General features: G+C 43.2%; 1 protein-coding gene across 1 annotated transcript; it reads left to right on the top strand.

Moving 5' to 3' along the window:
* Positions 1 to 8,877: 8,877 nt before the first annotated feature.
* sirt6 (sirtuin 6) lies at positions 8,878 to 18,057 on the top strand. Its single transcript, XM_029725009.1, has 8 exons — positions 8,878 to 9,077; positions 9,536 to 9,663; positions 10,767 to 10,949; positions 11,819 to 11,878; positions 13,004 to 13,099; positions 13,277 to 13,357; positions 16,410 to 16,533; positions 17,390 to 18,057. The coding sequence occupies exons 1-8, from the start codon at positions 9,012 to 9,014 to the stop codon at positions 17,801 to 17,803; spliced, it is 1,152 nt and encodes a 383-aa protein (XP_029580869.1). The 5' UTR covers positions 8,878 to 9,011; the 3' UTR covers positions 17,804 to 18,057.
* Positions 18,058 to 23,424: the final 5,367 nt, after the last annotated feature.

The raw sequence follows: 23,424 nt of genomic DNA, 5'->3' as shown, positions 1-23,424 counted from the left end.
AGCTACGGACATCGAACACAATTGCATTTTATCGATCACAATTTGAATACACAGAGATATCCTGACGAGATCCTGAGGCCCATTGTCGTGCCATTCATCTGCCGCCATCACATCATGTTTCAGCATGATAATGCACGGCCCCATATCGCAAGGATTTGTACACAATTCCTGGAAGCTGAAAATGTCCCAGTTCTTCCAAATCAAACTTTATTTGTCACATGCGCCGAATACAACATGTGTAGACCTTAACCAACAGTGCAGTTCAAGAAAGAGTTAAGAAAATATTTACCAAATAAACTAAAGTAAAAAATAATAAAAAGTAACAATAAAATAACAATAACGAGGCTATATACAGGGGGTACCGGTACCGAGTCAATGTGCGAGGGTACAGGTTAGTCGAGGTAATTTGTACATGTAGGTAGGGGTGAAGTGACTATGCATAGATAATAAAAAGCGAGTAGTAGCAGTGTAAAAAACAAATGGGGGTGTAAATGTAAATGGTCCGGAAGCCATTAGATTAATTGTTCAGCAGTCTTATGGCTTGGGGGTAGAAGCTGTTAAGGAGCCTTTTAGTCCTAGACTTGGCGCTCCGGTACCGCTTGCCGTGCGGTAGCAGAGAAAACAGTCTATGACTTGGGTGACTGGAGTCTTTGACCATTTTTTGGGCTTTCCTCTGACACCGCCTAGTATATAGGTCCTGGATGGCAGGTGGATTGGCCCCAGTGATGTACAGGACTGTATGTGCTACCCTCTGTAGCGCCGTATGATCAGATGCTGAGCAGTTACCATACCAGGCGGTGATACAACCGGTCAGGATGCTCTCGATGGTGCAGCTGTAGAACTTTTTGAGGATCTGGGGATCCATGCCAAATCTTTTCAGTCTCCTGTGGGGGAAAGGGTGTTGTCGTGCCCTCTTCACAACTGTTTTGGTGTGTTTGGCCCATGATAGTTTGTTGGTGATGTGGACACCAAAGAACATAAAACTCTCGACCCGCTCCACTACAGCCCCATCGATGTTAATGGGGGCCTGTCCGGCCTGCCTTTTCCTGTAGTCCATGATCAGCTCCTTTGTCTTGCTCACATTGAGGGAGAGGTAGTTGTCCTGGCACCACACTGCCAGGTCTCTGACCTACCTATAGGCTGTCTCATGGTTGTCGGTGACAGAGTTCCTCTGTCCAGTGTCTGTGTTATTTTGCCCATCTTAATCTTTTCTTTTTATTGGCCAGTCTGAGACATGGCTTTTTCTTTGCAACTCTGCCTAGAAGGCCAGCTTCACTGTTGACGTTGAGACTGGTGTTTTGCAGGTACTATTTAATGAAGTTGCCAGTTGAGGACTTGTGAGGCGTCTGTTTCTCAAACTAGACACTCTAATGTACTTGTCCTCTTGCTCAGTTGTGCATCAGGGCCTCCCACTCCTCGATCTATTCTGGTTAGAGCCAGTTTGCGCTGTTCTGTGAAGGGAGTAGTAGATAGCTTTGTACCAGATCTTCAGTTTCTTGGCATTTTCTCGCATGGAATAGCCTTCATTTCTCAGAACAAGACTGGACTGATAAGTTTCAGAAGAAAGTTCTTTGTTTCTGGCCATTTTGAGCCTGTAATCGAACCCACAAATGCTGATGCTCCAGATACTCAAGAAAGCCAGTTTTGTTGCTTTTTTAAGCAGTACAACATTTTTCAGCTGTGCTAGCATAATTGCAAAATGGTTTTCTAATGATCAATTAGCCTTTAAAAATGATCAACTTGGATTAGCTAACACAATGTGCCATTGGAACACAGGAGTGATGATTGCTGATAATGGGCCTCTGTACGCCTATGTAGATATTCCATAAAAAATCTGCTGTTTCCAGCTACAATAGTCATTTACAACATATACTATGTTATTTTAACGGACAAAACATTTCTAAGTGACCCCAAACTTTTGAGCAGTAGTGTAGGTGTTCCTTTTGTCCAGGTGGGAAAGGGCAGTGTGGAGTGCGATTGAGATGGCGTCATCTGTGGATATGTTGGGGTGGTATGCGAATTGGAGTGGGTCTAGGGCATCCGAGGATGCTGTTGATGTAAGCCATGACCAGCCTTTCAAAGCACTTCATGGCTACCGACGTGAGTGCTACGGGGCGGTAATCATTTAGGCAGGTTACCTTCAATTCCTTGGGCACACGGACTATGGGGGTCTGCTTGAAACATGTAGGTATTACAGGGAGAGGTTGAAAATGTCAGTGAAGACACTTGTCAGTTGGTCCGCGCATGCTTTGAGTACATGTCCTGGTATTCCATCTGACCCCGCGGCTTTGTGAATATTGACCTGTTTACAGGTCTTGCTCACATCAGCTACTGAGAGCATTATCACACAGTCATCCAGAACAACTGGTGCTCTAATGCATGTTTCAGTGTTGCTTGCCTCGAAGCGAGCATAAAAGGTATTTAGCTTGTCTGGTAGGCTTGTGTCATTGGGCAGCTCGCGGCTGCTTGGGATATGTACATACGGTCACTATGGGGACGATGTCATCAATGCACTTATTGATGAAGCCGATGACTGAGGTGGTATACTCCTCAATGCCATTTGATGAATCCCAGAACATATTCCAGTCTATGCTAGCAAAACAGTCCTGTAGCGTAGCATCCGCGTCACCTGACCACTTCCGTATTGAGCGAGTCACTGGTACTTTCTGATTTAGTTTTTGCTTGTAAGCAGGAATCAGGAGGATAGAATTATGGTCAGATTTGCCAAATGGAGGGTGAGGGAGAGCTTTGTATGCGTCTCTGTGTGTGGGGTAAAGGTGGTCTAGACTTTTTTCCCTCTGGTTAAACATGTGACATGTTGGTAGAAATTAGGTCAAATCGGATTTTGCCTGCATTAAAGTCCCTGGCCACTAGGAGCGCCACTTCTGGATGAGAATTTTCTTGTTTGCTTATGGCCTTATACAGCTGGTTGAGTGCTGTCTTAGTGCCAGCATTGGTTTGTGGTGGTAAATAGACAGCTACGAATAATATAGATGAGAACTCTCTTGGTAGATAGTGTGGTCTACAGCTTATCATAAGGTACTCTACCTCAGGCGAGAAATACCTCGAGACTTCTTTAATATTAGACATTGCGCACCAGCTGTTATTGACAAATAGGCACATCCCCGCCCCTCGTCTTACCAGACGTAGCTTCTCTGTCCTGCCTGTGCATGGAAAATCCCGCCAGCTCTATATGATCTGTGTCGTCGTTCAGCCACGACTCGGTGAAACATAAGATATTACAGTTTTTAATGTCGCGTTGGTTGTATAATCTTGATCGTAGGTTATCCATTTTATTTTCCAATGATTGCACAGTGGCCAATAGAACGGATGGCAGTGGGTGTTTACTCACTCGACTGCGAATTCTCAGAGGGCAACCCGACCTCCGCTCCCTTTTCCATGGCCTGCATACTCACAAGACATGTCACCCATTGAGCACATTTGGGATGCTCTGGATCGACATGTACGTCAGCGTGTTCCAGTTCCTGCTAATATCCAACAACTTCACAAAGCCATTGAAGAGGAGTGGGACAACATTCCACAGGCCACAATCAACGGCCTGATCAACTCTATATACGAAGGAGATGTGTCGTGCTGCATGAGGCAAATGGTTGTTACACTAGATACTGACTGGTTTTCTGATCCACCCCCCTGCCTTTTTTTGTAAAGTTATCTGTGACCAATAGATCAATATCTGTATTCCAAGTCGTGAAATCCATAGATTAGGGCCTAATCAATTTATTTCAATTTACTTTTTTCCTTATATGATTTGTAACTCAGTAAACATTTTGAAATGGTTGCATGTTGCATTTGCATTTTTCTTCAGTGTAAATATCTTATCACACCACCCTTAGGATTATTCAGCATGTCTACAACCATTTAAACAGTAACATCTGTTACCCCCAATAACTATTTTGCTGTATCCACAATAACCTTCAACCTGGCATTTCTGCTTTCCACAACCCAAGTCGTGTTGATAACCTTACCAATGAAAGCTATGAAATTAACTTTATTCACTATTAAAGTGTCCTTTGACACAGCACACTCATGAGCGTAACATTTCTGATCAGGTCTTGAAACCATGCCAGGACCAGAAGAAACAACAGCCCCGACATTAGGTCCACTTACTACAGGAGCAGCCATGGAAGCTCTATCATTCCGCACTGTAGTTCCACCAATCTGTCTTAAAGCCTCTGCATACGATACATCATGAATGATTCTACATCTCTGAGCCTCTCTCTACACCCTCCATCCACCAAATACTGCAGTATGTTCCCCCCACAATTACAACACTTGACCTTCACATTGCTCCTGCATTCACCGTAATCATGTTCCCCTCCACACTTGGCACATCTTTTCTTTACACTGAACATCTTTACTTTTTCTACATTTTGTTACGTTACAGCCTTATTCTGAAATTGATTACATAGATTTTTCCCCTCATCAATCTACACACAGTACCCCATAATGACAAAGCAAAAACAGTTTTTAAATTTTTTTTGCAAATGTATTAAAAATTTAAAACGGAAATATCACATTTACATAAGTATTCAGACCCTTTACTCAGTACTTTGTTGAAGCACCTTTGGCAGCGATTACAGCCTTGAGTCTTCTTGGGTATGACGCTACAAGCTTAGCACACCTGTATTTGGGGAGTTTCTCCCATTCTTCTCTGCAGATCCTCTCAAGCTCTGTCAGGTTGAATGAGGAGCATTACTGCACAGCTATTTTCAGGTCTCTACAGAGATGTTCGATCAGGTTCAAGTCCGGACTCTGGCTGGGCCACTCAAGGACATTCAGACACTTGTCCCGAAGGCACTCCTGCAATGTCTTCGCTGTGTGCTTAGGGTCGTTGTCCTGTTGGACGGTGAACTGTTTCCCCAGTCTGAGGTCCAGAAAGCTCTAGAGCAGGTTTTCATCAAGGATCTCTCTGTACTTTGCTCCGTTCATCTTTCCCTTGATCCTGACTAGCCCCCCAGTCCCTGCTGCTGAAAAACATCCCAACAGGCATGATGCTGCCACCACCACTACCATAAAGGCCTGATTGGTGGAGTGCTGCAGAGATGGTTGTCCTTCTGAAAGGTTCTCCCATCTCCACAGAGGAATTCTGGAGCTCTGTCAGAGTGACCATTGGGTTCTTGGTCACCTCCCTGACCCAAATGCTCAATTTGGCCAGGCGGACTGATGGAGGCCACTGTGTTCTTGGGGACTTTCAATGCTGCAGATATTTTTGGTACCCTTCCCCAGATCTGTGCCTCGACACAATCCTGTCTCAGAGCTCTACGGACAAGTCCTTCAACCTCATGGCTTGGTCTCGTGGGACCTTATACAGTAATTTTCATCATAGGTACACGTCAACTATGACAGACAAAATGAGAAAAAAAATTCCAGAAAATAACATTGTAGGATTTTTAATGAATTTATTTGCAAATTATGGTGGAAAATAAGTATTTGGTCACCTACAAACAAGCAAGATTTCTGGCTCTCACAGACCTGTAACTTATTCTTTAAGAGGCTCCTCTGTCCTCCACTCGTTACCTGTATTAATGGCACCTGTTTGAACTTGTTATCAGTATAAAAGACACCTGTCCACAACCTCAAACAGTCACACTCCAAACTCCACTATGGCCAAGACCAAAGAGCTGTCAAAGGACACCAGAAACAAAATTGTAGACCTGCACCAGGCTGGGAAGACTGAATCTGCAATAGGTAAGCAGCTTGGTTTGAAGAAATCAACTGTGGGAGCAATTATTAGGAAATGGAAGACATACAAGACCACTGATAATCTCCCTCGATCTGGGGCTCCACGCAAGATCTCACCCCGTGCGGTCAAAATGATCACAAGAACGGTGAGCAAAAATCCCAGAACCACACGGGGGGACCTAGTGAATGACCTGCAGAGAGCTGGGACCAAAGTAACAAAGCCTACCATCAGTAACACACTACGCCGCCAGGGACTCAAATCCTGCAGTGCCAGACGTGTCCCCCTGCTTAAGCCAGTACATGTCCAGGCCCGTCTGAAGTTTGCTAGAGAGCATTTGGATGATCCAGAAGAGGATTGGGAGAATGTCATATGGTCAGATGAAACCAAAATATAACCTTTTGGTAAAAACTCAACTCGTCGTGTTTGGAGGACAAAGAATGCTGAGTTGCATCCAAAAAACACCCTACCTACTGTGAAGCATGGGGGTGGAAACATCATGTTTTGGGGCTGTTTTCCTGCAAAGGGACCAGGACGACTGATCCGTGTAAAGGAAAGAATGAATGGGGCCATGTATCGTGAGATTTTGAGTGAAAACCTCCTTCCATCAGCAAGGGCATTGAAGATGAAACGTGGCTGGGTCTTTCAGCATGACAATGATACCAAACACACCGCCCGGGCAATGAAGGAGTGGCTTTGTAAGAAGCATTTCAAGGTCCTGGAGTGGCCTAGCCAGTCTCCAGATCTCAACCCCATAGAAAATCTTTGGAGGGAGTTGAAAGTCCGTGTTGCCCAGCGACAGCCCCAAAACATCACTGCTCTAGAGGAGATCTGCATGGAGGAATGGGCCAAAATACCAGCAACAGTGTGTGAAAACCTTGTGAAGACTTACAGAAAACATTTGACCTGTGTCATTGCCAACAAAGGGTATATAACAAAGTATTGAGATAAACTTTTGTTATTGACCAAATACTTATTTTCCACCATAATTTGCAAATAAATTCATTAAAAATCCTACAATGTGATTTTCTGGATTTTTTTTCTCATTTTGTCTGTCATAGTTGAAGTGTACCTCTGAGGAAAATTACAGGCCTCTATCATCTTTTTAAGTGGGAGAACTTGCACAATTGGTGGCTGACTAAATACTTTTTTGCCCCACTGTATAGACAGGTGTGCCTTTCCAAATCATGTCCAATCAATTCAATTTACTACAGGTCGACTTCAATCAAATTGTAGAAACATCTCAAGGATCATCAATGGGAACAGGATGCACCTTAGCTCAATTTTGAGTCTCATAGCAAAAGGTCTGAATACTTATGTAATAAGGTATTTCAGTTTTTTATTTTAAATACATTTGCAAAAATATCTAAAAACCTGTTTTCACTTTGTCATTATGGGGTATTGTGTGTAGATTGATGAAGATTTTAGAATAAGGCTGTAACGTAACAAAATGTAGAAAAGGTCAAGGGGTCTGAATACTTTCCGAATGCACTGTACATGTCCCATTGTTTGGCATTTAAAACACTGCAATGGGGATGGGACAAATTCTCTGACATTGAAACTAAGGAACTTTTCCAGTCAAAACCTTCTCAAACCTCAGCAGCACTGATAAGCTTTCACTTCTTTGACCCTCTTTCCTACTGATCAACTTTTGGCCTCAATTACTCTGCCTCAATTTTCTTTGATATCATATATGGACATAGATATTGGGACCCCAGTGATGACTCCCTTCAACCTAGCATAAACAACAGGCTTTTATTCTTCTTCCTATTACGCTTTTCCATTTGCAGAATCTTCCCTTGCTGATCCTATCTACCTCAAAATATTAACAATCTACCATTTCCAATGAACCGTGCTAATTTGACTTCACATATCTCTTTCTCAACCGCATCGGTTAGTCAGATCGGGTGTAAATGAGGCCCTGTGCTCTCATCAAACACCATCACCACTTTCCACTCCAACACATTATTACTATTGCTTCTTACCTTGGCCCTCTTTATGGTTTCTTTACTAGATGCTACACTGCTTTCAGTATCATGATCTCTCTTCTTCATATGTCTTTCCACTACAGACCATTCCGGTCCTTGACCCTCATCCTCCCGCTCCATATAATCATATAACTGACACCCATATTGTTAGCATTCCAGCACAGCTGTTGCTTCTCCAACCTTTTCTCCATTTCGTTCCTTACTACTCGCCGCCATTTCGGCTGTCAGACTTCCAAACTTCTCACACACCAACGACTCATTCACCAAGTCGGATGTCCCACTCACTCGGTAGCTGAAGTCCTACTCATTTCAAAATTGCCAACCTGGAAGTACCGGAAATACTCGAAGAATGCCTACCGTGCGGCCACTTGGCTTCCTCTCACCACCATATTTGGAAGTGAGTGGAAACGCCAAACGGATGCTTCACATTTATACATCCGGTGAATTTTCTGTCTCATTGTTCTATTTTTTTATTATTATACATTTTTTATTTACAAAAAATCAATACAGGAAGTACATGTGGGAACACAAGTATATATAAATAATATACAAAGGACATTTGGGCTAGGGGGTTCAATATCACATTACACAAGGACCTTAAGGGACATACATGCACTTATAATTCTAACAACTTTTTTGTTAGTAGAGTATTTAATTGTCTTAAAATACAGTTCAATTTCTTTTTGTAAGGTAAGAAAATGCGGTGTTTTGTTTATAAATTTACATTAGTGAATATGAAATTTGACCAAAAGAATAATGAAATGAATTACATAAAAATGTTTCAGCTTATTTCTATTGTAGGTAAAAATTCCAAGCAGTGCATCTCTCCACAATATCTTCATAAATGTGTTCAATTATAAATCTACTGATGTCTTGCCACAGTTTTCTCACATGAACAACTCATTCACCAAGTCGGATGTCCCAGTCGTTAATTTTACTTGAACTCGGTGGCTAAAGTCCTACTCGTTTCAAAATTGCCAGCCTGGAAGTACCGGAAATACTCGAGAATGCCTACCGTCCGGCCACTTGGCTTCCTCTCACCACCATATTTGGTAGTGAGTGGAAACGCCAACCGAATGCTTCACATTTATACATCCGGTGAATTTTCTGTCTCATTGTTCTATCTGCACTACAGCCAAGCCAAATAACTCGTCAGTCATTTTAAGTGGAATCGTCCCTTATGGATGACGTCACCATACTGGGTCTCAACAACGAGCGAGTGGGCTGGTTTTCAGAAAGAAACAAAAGCTCATTGCGTTGAACGGGAATATTTACGATAGCATTGAGGTGTATTTCTGAGTTTTTGTTGCGGAGCTGCAGTAATGTCTGTAAACTACGCCGCTGGACTGTCTACATATGCGGACAAAGGTGTATGCGGGCTCCCCGAGGTAAACACACAGGCAGGTGTTAGCTAGCTAGCTAAGTTACTAGTAGTAACAAAGCTTTTCGAGGATTCCCTCTAGTCTAGCCAGAAGTGTACCTACTACCGTAGCACAATATCCATTCCTATTGCCAATATACACGTAGTTCAAAACTACCTAGCTAGTACTAGCTATCTCTGTTGTTACACACTAAAGCTAACATGAACGCCAGTGTAGTGTTTCCCCTACCATTACGTTGTTGTTGCTGGCGGCCCTAGTCCTTTTGGCACGTTTTGCGATGTTCTCCACACACTGCACCGGGCACCCCACTGAAATAGATGAGTCAAACCTGCCCTACACCAACACTACACTCTCTTCCTTCTTTCTTACTCTTCCCACCTCGTCCTGTCCTCTCATCTTCATCCCCATCCTCCCTTCACTTTCCCCTCTTCTCCCATTATCTCCCCATCCCTACTCTCTCCCAGTCGTTTGACAGTAAAGAAGAGTTAAAGGAGAAGGTGGAGGCTCTGGCCCAGCTGATTAGGGAGTCCCAGTACCTGGTGGTCCACTCTGGGGCAGGCATCAGCACCTCTTCAGGCATACCTGACTTCAGGTAAGACCATTACCCTGTACCGCTCAACCACTCAGAGCGCATCTCCATAGGCTAAAGAAGCACACTCTCCTCCACCTCTCCTTGGTTGTAAAGGCTTGGTTCATGGCTGTGCTGAACTGACACAGAGGATTTGGCCAGTTTAGAAATGTATTATTAGTAAAGGCTCGTCCTGTTCAATGAACCTACTTGAATTGGATCAGTGTCTTTTTCTCACTCAAGAAATTGAATAATGAAGGATGCGTTTTTAAACGATTCAAGTAAGAATATAGGAAATGTGAGTCAACACCATCCTCTTATTTGGCTGCAGTACTGTGGTATCAGCAGAGGAGGGCAGTATAGGCTACCTCTATTACCAGAGCAATGATTGTACCTAGTGTTGGCTGGATCTCTGTGATGTTGACTTCCACACCAACTTTTCAACGTTTTCTTTTATATTACTTGTCATTACAATGTAATTCTTATTCTCTCTGTCTCTGCTTGTGTTTTCCCATTTCCCCATTGCTGCTGTGCGGAAAAGGACTAGAGGACTTTACATTCATATTTAATTAATCAGCCTTCTGTCATTCTGGTTTGCCTGCCTGCCTGTCTGTTTGTCCTTGAATTTAATTAATGGTCCATTACTGAAAAACCTAGGCATAAAAAGTACACGTTCCCCCCTAAAGCCAGTTTGCAGACTTTCATTGCTCTTCATGTCCTACGGCCCTTTTCTATAAAAGATAAGTACGTAATACCTGGCTGACGTACTCCTCTAGCCTAATGACTGTCTTACCAAATGGCTGAGTAGCTTTGATCTGGTCTGAGCAGACGATAAGTCACACAGTGAGAGGTGAGAGAGTGGGGGCTGTGTCAGTTAAAAGAGAATGGGAGAGAGGAGAATGCTAAGGCCTTCATTCTGTATTCTCGGTATGTCTCGCTCTTCCTCTTGCATAGAAATGCATCTCTTGTCTTTTGAAGCCCGGCAGCTACCACAACAGATGCCACACCTTACTACAGAGATGTGGAGAGATTGCTTGACAGTCTGTCTCGTATGTTGCCCTGTCATAACCTTAGATGTGTGCGTTTGTACACACCTCTCACACTTCTATGTTGTCTCCCTCTCTCAGGGGTCCCAAAGGAGTGTGGACCATGGAGGAGAGGGGCGAGTCTCCCCACTTTGACACCACATTCGAGGAAGCTCGGCCCAGCCTCACTCACATGGCCCTCCTGGGGCTGCAGAGAGCCGGCTACCTCAAATACCTCATCAGCCAGAATGTGGACGGCATCCATGTCCGCTCCGGCTTCCCCAGGTAACACTCCTTTGCAAAAGAGACTCTGTATCTCAATGGGTTTTTCGTGGTTAAATAAAATATAAAACCTGCTATACTATCCCAATGAAACACTACAATCATTCTCTGACCAAGACCTGAATTTATCAAGCGTCTCAGAGAATAAATGCAGATCTAGGATCAGTTTTGCCTTTTAGATCATATATAATAAGATTCTATGGACAGGAGGGACCTGATTCTAGATCAGGACTCCTACTCTAAAGACTCTTTGAATAAGCCCTGGTCTCTCTTGTGAATAGGATTTCATAGAATTGGAACGGCTACAGCTAGAGAGTGAAATCAATATGATTCAATACATTAGCAGGAGATGACCATTCTTCCAATCTATATGGTAATCAGTTGGGAAGGAAATGCTAAACTAAAGTACTCTGTTCAAATCAAAGTTTACGTGTGCCGAATACAGCAGGTGTAGACCTACAGTGAAATGCTTACTTACAGGCCCTAACCAACAATGCCGTTTTTAAGTAAAAAATAGGTATTAGGTGAACAATAGATAAGTAAAGAAATTAAAAATGGCAGTAAAAAGACAGTGAAAATAACAGTAGCGATGCTATATACAGTAGCGGGGCTATGTACAGGCACCGGTTAGTCGGGCTAATTGAGGCAATACGTACATGTAGGTATAGTTAAAGTGACTATGCATAGATGATAAACAGAGAGTAGCAGGAGCGTAAAAGAGGGGTTGGCGGGTGGGGGTGGCGGGACACAATGCAGATAGTCCGGGTAGCCAATGTGCGTTGCTTCAACACTCATTTACCTTGATATAAATTGTTTATTGTCAGTACATACTTATGTGAAGTAAGCAGTCTCTTTTTCTCTCTCTGATTCAGAAATCTGCTCTCTGAGTTGCATGGGAACATGTTCGTGGAGGAGTGTGGGAAGTGTGGCAAGTACGTCAGTTCAAACCACTCTTAGTGAAAGATGTCACACACGATGAATTCAAAAGCATAGAAATGTTATGCGCTTCACATTAGAATGAAAGCATACTGAAACACAGTTCAGCCCATCTTGAACCAATTTTTTTATTTTGTGTGCCCTCAACTGGTTAATTCATGCTGAACACACTCTCTTTGTCACACGTACACACGTTATATAAAAGCCAGATTGATTAACCCTGCACTGTTTTCAATTGATGCAAAATCTTCTTACTGTTACCCCCGTTTTCTTCCCAATTTCTTGATATCCAATTGGTAGTTACAGTCTTGTCCCATCGCTGCAACCCCCGTACGGACTCGGGGAAAGGTGAAGGTAGAGCGCCATGTGTCCTCCAAAACACGACCCTGCCAAGCCGCACTGCTTCTTGACAACGCTGCTCGCTTAACCCAGAAGCCAGCCGCACCAATGTGTCGGAGGAAACAACGTACAGCTGGCGACCGAAGTCAGCTTGCAGGCGCCTGGGCTGCCACAAGGAGTCGCTAGTGCGCGATGAGACAAGGATATCCCAGCCGGCCAAATCCTCCCCTAATCCGGACAACGCTGGGCCAATTGTGCGCCGCCTCATGGGTTTCCCAGTCGCGGCCGGCTGCGGCACAGTCCAGGATCGAACCCGGGTCTATAATGACGCCTCTAGCACTGCGATGCAGTGCCTTAGACCGCTTCCCAACTCAGGAGGCATTGATGCTAATTCTAATCTAGATTCTAATCTACATCTGCCAACACTGTTTGCCTACTTCAACTGTCAGTTCCACAAAAATAAACAAGAATAGACAGACTTCTCACAAACCATTCCAGCAACATACTAATAGGGATCACTTATCTAGCCTCCAGCCACCATCTGTACTCCCCTACACGGGCAGGACAACAGCAGCAAAGTATTTATCAGCCACCTCACACGCTCTTTAAACTCTTTGAAATGTGTTTGTTCGCTGATCTGTGTTGATAACTGTCACCTGTAAAGTGGCACTGTCCATCAGAGTTCTAATACTGAATTATATGGCACTGCCTCACCGACGGTTCTTCACCAGTAAGTCAAGGTGAAAGGCATCACAGGTTCTGATAGATGTGTGGTTTTTCAGGCAGTACGTGCGGGAAAAGGTGATTGGTGTGATGGGGCTGAAACCCACTGGAAAATACTGTGAGGAGGTCCGGGGAAGAGGACTCAGGTCCTGCAGGTAACACACACAACACGCACACACTGGGGATTACTCATACAGCTTCACCGTCTTGGTATTTCGGGGAAATACAATAATCCGCGACACTGATAAGATATCAGAGATCATCACGTTGTATCGGTACATAGCCAGGTGTCTGCTAAGAAATTACCCTAAAGTGTGTGTGTGTTCACACAGGGGGAAGCTCATCAGTACCATACTGGACTGGGAGGAAGCTCTGCCTGAAAAAGACCTCAACAGAGCCGAAGAAGCTAGCAGGTAAGAGAAAAAGACAGACAGACAGACAGAGAAAACAAAAGCAGAGCACCTCTTTAAATAAGTAAGAGTATTTGTGTTGGCCCTGTAGGTCAGAATGTTAGTTAACCTGTGTGTAACATATTGACCTGTTATATGGCGGCACCGTCTTGTGTATGCCTCTATCTATTGATGTGCAAACCACCGCTCCATTTCTGGGTCAACTAATTCCTAACGTAATCCCCTTTCATGGATGACCATTCTCCTCTTCATTAAATCTACAATTCAAAGGCCAACGGTTGCATTTTGATATGAAGGTCCTTATGCTTGTCCACATAAATACCATACATTTATGCACGCACACACACATTGCACTTATATAATTAGACTGAAGTGATTTAGATGAGAAAAATTGTCTGTCACAGATCCTTGTTGGCCCTGACCTAGCTTTTGAGGCAGGGTAAGTAGCCAATAGGCAGAGGGTAGCATAATTTGTCAGATTCTCTGTAGTAATGGTATGGGAATAATAAGGAATTTTATTTTGTAAAGTGGTGTCTTGCATCGAACAGCAAAACATTTCAGGTCACCTACTTATCTGAAGGACAGGTTAATGTCAAGCCCTGCATGTTTTTTTTTCAAAAGTCTCATGGAATTAAGGCCTACACCACACATTGGCTGCTACTGCAGACTGATGGGTTCTGACTTCTAAAATATTGTTAGACATCAGGTATCCTATGGAAAGGAGAAGGGCCACAGTCTGGTTGTTACATCAGAAGTTCATGGTTATCTGTAGGGGGAATGCATATGGTGGAGTCAAGTAAGGTTGGATATGAGCCAGGGGCTTGGAATGTTCTGCGTAAAGGAAGGGGAATCACATGGTTGCGGTCACTAAGGGTGGAGAGCTGTGGATTTGTGAGGAATGGGGGCCGAGGTCAGGTAAGGTCACAGTAAGGGAGAAGGAACAGTTTATTACCCACATCACTTAACTTCCTGCCAAGCAATAAAGATGTAATGTTTAGAGGGAAGGATGAGACTTCACCTAAATTGGAGTATATATACTTGTGCTGGTGGGACCATGTCTTTGTCTGTTCAGCTGTCTGACCCATTGGGTGAATAAACTTGGTTTGGAGCTTTAATAATTGCCCGTGAGTTTTTACTCGGTTCATTTAGAACCTAACAAGGCTGAATGATAGAACAGCTATTTCCGTGTTAAAATGTTATGGGATGCATTTTCTCCGTTGTTTTTGAAGGTAGGTTACTCTGGTAGGCCTACATTATGATCAAATAGCCACAGTAACCTACTTGGCCACTGTTAAAATGGTAACTTAAAGCGGGTACAGCCTCAGTGTCCAGGGTGAACGTGCGCTGGAAGTTACACAGAATCTTCACAACATTCGAGTTTGCAGTCAGCAGACCTGAAATTTGCTCAGTGCCGACATCTTTTTGTGGGAACAGTGCCTGGGTCTGAACACCTCCCTCTTCAACTGGATCCTGGACTGGTGGTGAGGGTTGGCAACATCACCTCCGCCATGCTGACCCTCAACACGGGGTCCCCCACAGGGGTGTGTTCTTAGTCCCCTTGTGTGTTTTTGTTCTGCCTTACATTATTTTTAGTATTACTGCATTATTGATACTGCCTTGTTGGGTGTAGAGCTTGCAAGAACAGTAGTTCACTATACTTGTACATGTGACATTAAAACAACTTAACACAGCGTTCAGTGCATTCAGAAAGTATTCAGACCCCTTGACTTTTTCACATTTTGTAACGTTACAGCCTTGTTCTAAAATTGATGAAATAAAACATTTCTCATCAATCTACACACAATACCCCATAATGACAAAGCGAAAACAGGTTTTTAGATATTTTTGCAAATTGATAAAAAACAGACGTTGTTTAGATGTGTATTCGGGCTCTTTGCTATGACTCAATTGATATCAGGTGCATCCTGTTTCCATTGATCATCCTTGAGCTGTTTCTACAACGTGATTGGAGTCCACCTGTGGTCAATTCAATTGATTGGACATGATTTGGAAAGGCACACACACCTATCTATATAAGGTCCCACAGTTGACAGTGTATGTCAGAGGAAAAACCAAGCCATGAGGTTGAAGGAATTGTCCGTAGAGCTCCGAGACAGGATTGTGTCGAGGCACAGATCTGGGGAAAGGTACCAAAAAATGTCTGCAGCATTGATGGTCCCTAAGAACACAGTGGCCTCCATCATTCTTAAATGGAAGAAGTTTGGAACCACGAAGACGCTTCCTAATGCTGGCCACCCAGAAAAACTGAGCAATCAGGGGAGAAGAGCCTTGGTCTGAGAGGTGACCAAGAACCTGATGGTCACTGACAGAGCTCCAGAGTTCCTCTGTGGAGATGGGAGACCCTTTCAGAAGGACAACCACTCCACCAATCAGCACTCCACCAATCAGGCCTTTATGGTGGAGTGGCCCGATGGAAGCCACTCCTCAGTAAAAGGCATATGACAGCCAGCTTGGAGTTTTCCAAAAGGCACCTAAAGGACTCGCAGACCATGAGAAACAAGATTCTCTGGTCTGACGAAACCAAGATTGAACTATTTGGCCTGAAAGTCTCTGAATGTCCCTGAGTGGCCCAATCAGTGCCTGGACTTGAACCTGATCGAACATCTCTGGAGAGACTTGAAAATAGCTGTGCAGCGATGCTCCCCATCCAACCTGACCAAGCTTGAGAGGATCTGAAGAGAAGAATAGGAAAATTCCCCAAATACAGGTGTGCCAAAGACTTGAGGCTGTAGTGGCTGCCTAAGATGCTTCAACAAAGTACTGAGTAAAGGGTCTGAATACTTATGTAAATGTGATATTTCAGTTTTAACCAGTTTTTGCTTTGTCATTATGAGGTTTTGTGTGTAGATTGAGGAAGAAAAAGCTGTTTTAATCAATTTTAGAATAAGGATGTAACGTTACAAAATGTGGAAAAAGTCAAGGGGTCTGAATACTTTCCGAATGCACTGTATATAGCAGGTTCTAAGGTGGTGGACCTGGTTGTTTCTAGGTAATGATTATGGGTAATGTAGTTTTGTGGTGTTTCTCTGTCTAGACGGGCCGACCTGGCGCTGACCCTAGGTACCTCTCTGCAAATCAAGCCCAGTGGAGACCTGCCCCTCTTCACCAAACGCAAGGGGGGCAAGGTGGTCATCGTCAACCTTCAGCCCACCAAACATGTGAGTCTTGCAAACTACACATACACACGTGTGTGTACACACACACACACACACACACTTCAACTTAAAAAACACATGAGTAATGCACACACATATACAAGCATTTCGCTACACCCGCAATAACTTCTGCTAAACACGTATGTGACAAATAAAACATTTGATTTGATAGACACGCAACAATCTGTGCACCACTAAACGGACACGCACACAAACTTCAACTTACGTGTAATTAACTCAAACACGCTGTATCCTATTAAACATGAGCTGCGAACATGAACGCAATATCGGCCAATTTCCACAAATGATTGTTTGCACAGTTCAAATCAACTAGCTCTCGGATGTTTACAGCCTATTATCTTCAGAAGTTTCCTATTGTCCCATAGAACCGTGTAATTCTAAGGTCTGGTGTTCTACAGAAGTTTCAAGTTAAAAATAGAAACCCAGCTGCATGAATAATTCAGTCAATGTGTTCAGTGAGATCATACTTGATTAATGACTCAACACATTCTCTAAGCTAATCCTACTGCAGGACCTGTAGAAAGCTTGGAGGCAATTCAATTATGGCCTATGTTCCTTAAGGAATACAAAGGCGTAAGTAAGATGCAGTAGCGTCTTGATGTGTAGTCCTGCACTTGTCTGGGTGGTTTCACCCTTAAAGGTGGACAAGTTACATTTTCGCAGCTGACGAATATCATTTGAGGGCTTGTCGTTTTTTTGGGGATCAGGTTACGTCACATGCTAAGTATATACTCCTATCCCGGCCCTTCTGTCATTTGTGTTCTGCAAATACTGACGTGGTAGGTACTAAGTTGTCACCGGCCGAGGTCTCAAGCTCATGTTCGTTTCTGTCTGGCAGGACAAACACGCGCACCTGCGTATCAACGGTTATGTGGACGAGGTCATGAGCCAGCTGATGGAATTGCTGGGATTGGTCATTCCAAAGTGGGACGGGCCCACCGTCTGCGAGAGCTCCACTCCTGACCAGAAACCACTTCCTGCCATCGCTACAAAGAAGGAAGTAAAGAAGGGTGTGAAGAAAGAGGTTAAAAGAGAGGGTAGGAAAAGACTAGGTGAACCAAAGAAGGAAGAGGTGGATGAAGAGAAGATTGCAGTAAAGAAAGAGAGGGCGGAACAAACGACAGAAGAGCGTGAGAAAGACCTGCAGGCCTGTACTGACTCTAGCCCTATCCCAGTCCAAACACAGAACCAGGACCTGTCCAGAGGTGGAGACCAGAACGAGGGGGCCAGCTCCCCAACCCTCTCTCTCTGACAGTTCAGACAGCCCCCAAGAGCCAAACAGAGTAAAGAATCAGCCAGTAGTGTCTTAGTATTGTCCCCCCCAACTCATCAGTTGTTATACACACTGACCTAGAACAATGGTAACATGCTGCCTGGGACCAATGCAGAAAGGTCTGTGTAAGTGAGAATGTACAGTACCAGTCCAACGTTTGGACACACCTACTCATTCAAGGGTTTTTCTTTATTTTTGCCATTTTCTACATTGTAGAATAGTAGTGAACACATCAAAACTATGAAATAACACATATGGAATCATGTAGTAACCAAAAAAGTGTTAAACAACTCAAAATATTTTATATTTTATTTTATATTTTCTTGAAGTTGGGTGATTGAGGATGCCAGGTCATCTGATGTAGCACTCCATCCCTCTCCTTCTTGGTCAAATAGCCCTTAAAAAGTCTGGAGTTGTGTTGGGTCATTGTCCTGTTGAAAAACAAATAAAAGTCCCACTAAGTGCAAAAATATAAAAATTTGACTCATCAGACCAAAGGACAGAGTTCCACTGGTCTAATATCCATTGCTCATGTTTCTTGGCCCAAGCAAGTCTCTTCTTATTGGTGTCCTTTTAGTATTGGTTTCTTTGCAGTAATTTTACCATGAAGACCTGATTGACACAGTCTCCTCTGAACAGTTGATGTTGAGATGTGTCTGTTACTTGAACTCTGTGAAGCATTTATTTGGGCTTCAATTTGTGAGGCTGGTAACTAATGAACTTATCCTCTACAGCAGAGGTAACTTCCTCATGCGAGCCAGTTTATCATAGCGCTTGATGGTTTTTGCGACTGCATTTGAAGAAACTTTCAAAGTTCTTGACATTTTCTGGATTGACTGATCTTCATGTCTTAAAGTAATTATGTACTGTCGTTTCTCTTTGCTTATTTGAGCTGTTCTTGCCATAATATGGACTTTGTCCCAACACAACAGATTGGCTCATACACATTAAGAAGGAAAGAAATTCGACAAATTAACTTTTAAGAAAGCACACCTGTTAATTGAAATGCATTCCAAGTCACTTCCTCATGAGGCTGGTTGAGAGAATGGCAAGATTGTGCAAAGCTGTCAAAGGTAAAGGGTGGCTACCTTGAATAATCTAAAATATGTCTTTACCAATTTTAACGGGTGGAAATTACTACATGATTCCATATGTGTTATTTCATAGTTTTGATGTCTTCACTATTATTGTACAAGCGTTTGACTGTTACTGTATACCTCTGACAGAACATAGGGAAGGCTTGATTAAGTAACAGGGAGAACCAGCAAGAGTGCGGCTCTAGTGAACATTTCTCAGCAATACAGATATATAGAAGGGAAAGAAGAGCCTTGAATATAATAGTAATCTGACCATGAAAAACATGTACACTAGAAGAGCCAGAGCAAGGCCACCCAACACCACACAATCACCCATACTTAAAATGTATGCATGCATGACTGTAAGTCGCGTTGGATGAAAGTGTCTGCTAAATGGCATATAATATATATTACATTTCAAACAGAGCTAAGTGAGGCATGGGTCAAGCACACGCTTAGAACTCTGTAGTAGAGCACTACGACATAGTAGTGTCTTGCAGAGGGGGCTAACTGGTGGAAATTGAAGGCAGGTGTTGTGAAATGTTAAAAAGTAACATTGATTTTGCCATAGAGCTAGCATACATGATCAAATCTGTGTTTTGTCAGACACTTTACTGTTTATTAGGAGTAAAGACACTTCGTTTAGTGATGGGCATTACACTGGGATTTCTAATGCAGTCTAATTTTGTACAGACATTCTAGAATTGTTTCACCTCGCAACTCAGTAACTCCTTCCTGTCATGGATATATTATTTTGACAGCTGTTTTTTGTTGTCATTGCATACTCTGCTTCTTGTTACTGTCAAGCCGTCTGTCCTAATTGACTTTCTCTTGAACTTTTATTTAGAAAGAATGATGTAGTTTGTTGCAACATTGTTTATTTCTGTACATTTTTTACAGATGTTTTGTAATAAACACTTGATTGTCGCTGTATGTGTCTATCTGAGAGACGTGTTTGTGTGAGTGATGTCCTAGTTTTTGTGTATGGTTTGTGCTTGGTCCATTTAGCTCAAGTGTTCTGCTAGGCAAACCCAGCGCCCTTGTGGTAAATGCATGTGCTCCGTTTGTGTGAGGGGACACTGCTTACGCCCATCTGACCTGATCATATTCAGGGGAAGTGTCTAGGTTTGTTAGGGACTAGAGACACCAGAGCCCTACACTACGAAGCAGGTTTGAAGAGTTGGCGAGGTAACTTTGGTCAACGGAGTTCAACTTGGGATAACCGGTCATATGAAAGTGGCTCACCTTTTAGCGAGGTACCTTTCTATGGCAACGAATACCTCAGAACTAACCTGCTACGGGGCAGGCTAATTCAAGGCCAAATCCACTCCCTGAATGAAATGACTGAGCCGCTAGTTGAGTACCAATGAAATCAGATTCCCTTCCTTGCAGAGATTGCGTCATCCCCTTCATTTGAGTAAAATTACTAATATTTTATTAATCAAATGTTTTAATAAGTAGCTATTTTAACTATCACATTAAGTAATGACAGGATGCATTTGAAAGTTTACACACAGTAAAACTTGTGTGAATTTATCAAAATTATTTTATCAATAGGTGTGGAAGAAGGTGCTTGTGCATTGAAGCACAAACCCACATCAAAGACAGCATTAACGAACGTAATAAAAGAAAAACGGCACTTCTAGCCTATTTCAAACCATAGCCTACTGAATTTGCAAGAACTTTTCTTTCATGTTGATTTCAGCAAAAATTAGAACATGGCACTGACCCATGGATTTATGTTTCAGCATTGTCTCGATGAAGAGTTCGACTAGCCATGCGCAACATGCACGCACAGTTACAAGCCTGCTAGAGTTAGCATCTGGCAGACAAGCAATATCCACCGTCGTACAGATGAAGCCTGAGCTGGAAGGTGAAGCTAACTGAAGCTGGCTAGCTTTATAAAAGCCTGAGTAGATCTAGCTTACTTCGTAGTATACCATTCTGGCAGTTCCAAAGCAATCATCTATTAAGAATGCTATGATTGAACAGTGTTCACACACACACACCTTGAAGACATTTTGCCAGTAGACACTCCTAAAGTACTCACTCGTCTTCACTTGCTCTTTGGAGCTTAGCGCCTCGACAAATGGATCTCCACGCCATCTTATTCTGGGCCAGGTCCGAGGCTTTGTAGGTTGTCCTCCGACTGGTAGGACCATCTGGCTATCCATCTTCCTCTTCGGTGTGGCCAGTTGGTGGATGGCTCTTTGAGGATAAGGGCAGGTTCCAGAGGTGGGTTTGATCTGACCAGGTGACTGAACAGTCAGTGTCGGAATGCTCTGACCAGGGAGGAGACGGGGTTAGTCATAGAGTTCGGGATGGACTACAAGGTGCGAAAGCATTCCACGGGATGCTTCCCACAGTTGTGTCATGTTGGCTGGATTTCCTTTGATAGGGTCGACCATACTTGATACACATGGAAAATGGTTGAGCGTGAAAAACCCAGAAGCGTTACAGTTCTTGACACAAACCGGTACGCCTGGCACCTGCTAACAGACCCTGTTCAAAGTCACTTAAATCTTTTGTCTTGGCCATTCCTAATCTGAATGGCACACACACAATCCAAGTCTCAATTGTCTCAAGGCTTTAAATTTGTATTTATTTAACCTGTCTCCTCCCCTTCATCTACACTGAATGAAGTAGATTTAACAAGTGACATCAATAAGGGATCATAGCTTTCACCTGGTCAGTCTATGGAAAGAGCATGTTCCTAATGTTTGTACACTCAGTATCATCCATATTTAATGCCACATCAATGACACATCTGACCCCATTAATGAAAGAAAGGCCAGAATCAAATCATCTATCAACGTGCCAAACTGACAACGACAGATGGAAGGCCAGTGTGAGTGGAGACACAATCAGTTGACTGTATGAGGCTACTGCTGTGAGCTAGAAAAGAAGAGATGGTTACAAAATTGAAGTGGCTTGTTATATTACTCTGTGCAAAAATAGTGTTAGACCGGATGTAGGTTAAAGCAGGGATCTTAGCTTTGATCCATGAGGGATGCAGTGTCTGCTTCATCCTTATCTTACCATTCGTTGATCAATTTAGTGCCAGGGATTAATCAAAACCAACAGAATTTGTGGCCCTTGATAACTGGAGTTCCCGCCCGCCCTGTCTTCCTCAACCCCAACCACAAGCCCATCCTCCAAATAATTGAGTCTCTGAGCAATGTACTTGAACTCTTTGTTATTGCTTGCTCTTTGGGGTTTTAGGCTGGGTTTCTGTATAACCACTTTGTGACGTGCTGATGTAAAAAGGGATTTATAAATAGATAAAATTGATTGATTGAAAACTTATCATGACATTTCTGCCATAGAGTTTTGTCTCTATCAGGTATCACCACCTGTGTGGAATAACTGTTGCTTAATTAGCTGGTAAATTTCTCAGTGTGATTGCATAATTTCCTCCAGTCTTCCTAGGCCCAGTGAAAAGCATGAAAGACCTGCTTCTTTTTCAATATTTACCACAAGCAAAACCATACTCCATATCTTCTCCCTCTCTAGAAGGGTAGAGCTTCTGAAAGCCTCTTTAGTTGGTTCACCATGTAGGTTATAGATTTTAGTGCTTTTTTATTCCCCATATAGAGACATGCACTTCAGCTCATTCTGGTCCAGGAAGTAGACACAGTGTGATTTGATAGGGAATGTGCCATTGTCTAGGGCAGTGTGGATATAGGACGTTGCCATGGCTACTTCACACAGCGGCTATTGTTTTCAGGCGATATCAGTGCAGTAGCAGAGACGTAGAGGGGCTGTTTATTAGATATCCGAGGTTGCTCTTAGGAAGCCAATGTGGGGCTTTCAAACACAAATCAATTTACACAATACTGGCCATGTCACGCCCTGACCTGAGAGAGACGTTTTTCTCTGTTTGGTTAGGTCAGGGTGTGACATGGGGTGGGCATTCTATGTTTTCTATTTCTTTGTGTTTAGCTGAGTATGGTTCCTAATCAGAGGCAGCTGTCTATCGTTGTCTCTGATTGGGAATCATACTTAGGCAGCCCTTTTTCCCACTTTCAGTTGTGGGATCTTGTTTTTGTATAGCTGTTAGAAGCCTGCAAGACTTTTCATTTGTTGTGTTGTTTCTTGTTTTTTTTCTGGTTCACCTTAAATAAAATTATGATGAACCCAACTCACGCTGCGCCTTGGTCTACCCATAACGACGAACGTCACAGGCCAGCCAGTGAGGTTTGACTGCGATGTGGTGAAAAACTGACATGTAATCATCACACAAATACTACCCATCAGATAACGTTCTAATTTATGCTTTTAAATTACGTTCACTAGTATGAAATACCAGTGAATGCATGACGCTCCCAATACCGCTCTGTTTCCGTTATGTATGATTCATAGTTCATAAACATTAGTCACAGGTGGCAGCACTACACGATAAGGCCCAAGTCAATACAGACACTCTCTGCTGGCGTCATGGTACCCTCAACAGATCAGCAAATGAGGCTGAAGACGAGGCTGAAGATGAGGTGTGTTGTGGAATTAGAGTTTAGAGGAGTGTTT

Source organism: Salmo trutta, chromosome 31, assembly GCF_901001165.1.
Source record: "Salmo trutta chromosome 31, fSalTru1.1, whole genome shotgun sequence".
Lineage (NCBI taxonomy): Eukaryota > Metazoa > Chordata > Actinopteri > Salmoniformes > Salmonidae > Salmo > Salmo trutta.
Note: the sequence above shows the minus strand (reverse complement) of the source record. Positions and strands in the feature narration are given on the sequence as shown.

What these genes read in the sequence shown, in the direction of transcription:
- sirt6 (XM_029725009.1), top strand. Translation starts at nt 9,012, where the DNA reads ATGTCTGTAAACTACGCCGCTGGACTGTCTACATATGCGGACAAAGGT. An exon ending in GAGTGTGGGAAGTGTGGCAA is followed by an intron (nt 11,879 to 13,003) that starts GTACGTCAGTTC and finishes GTGGTTTTTCAG; the next exon opens with GCAGTACGTGCGGGAAAAGG. An exon ending in AGAGCCGAAGAAGCTAGCAG is followed by an intron (nt 13,358 to 16,409) that starts GTAAGAGAAAAA and finishes TTCTCTGTCTAG; the next exon opens with ACGGGCCGACCTGGCGCTGA.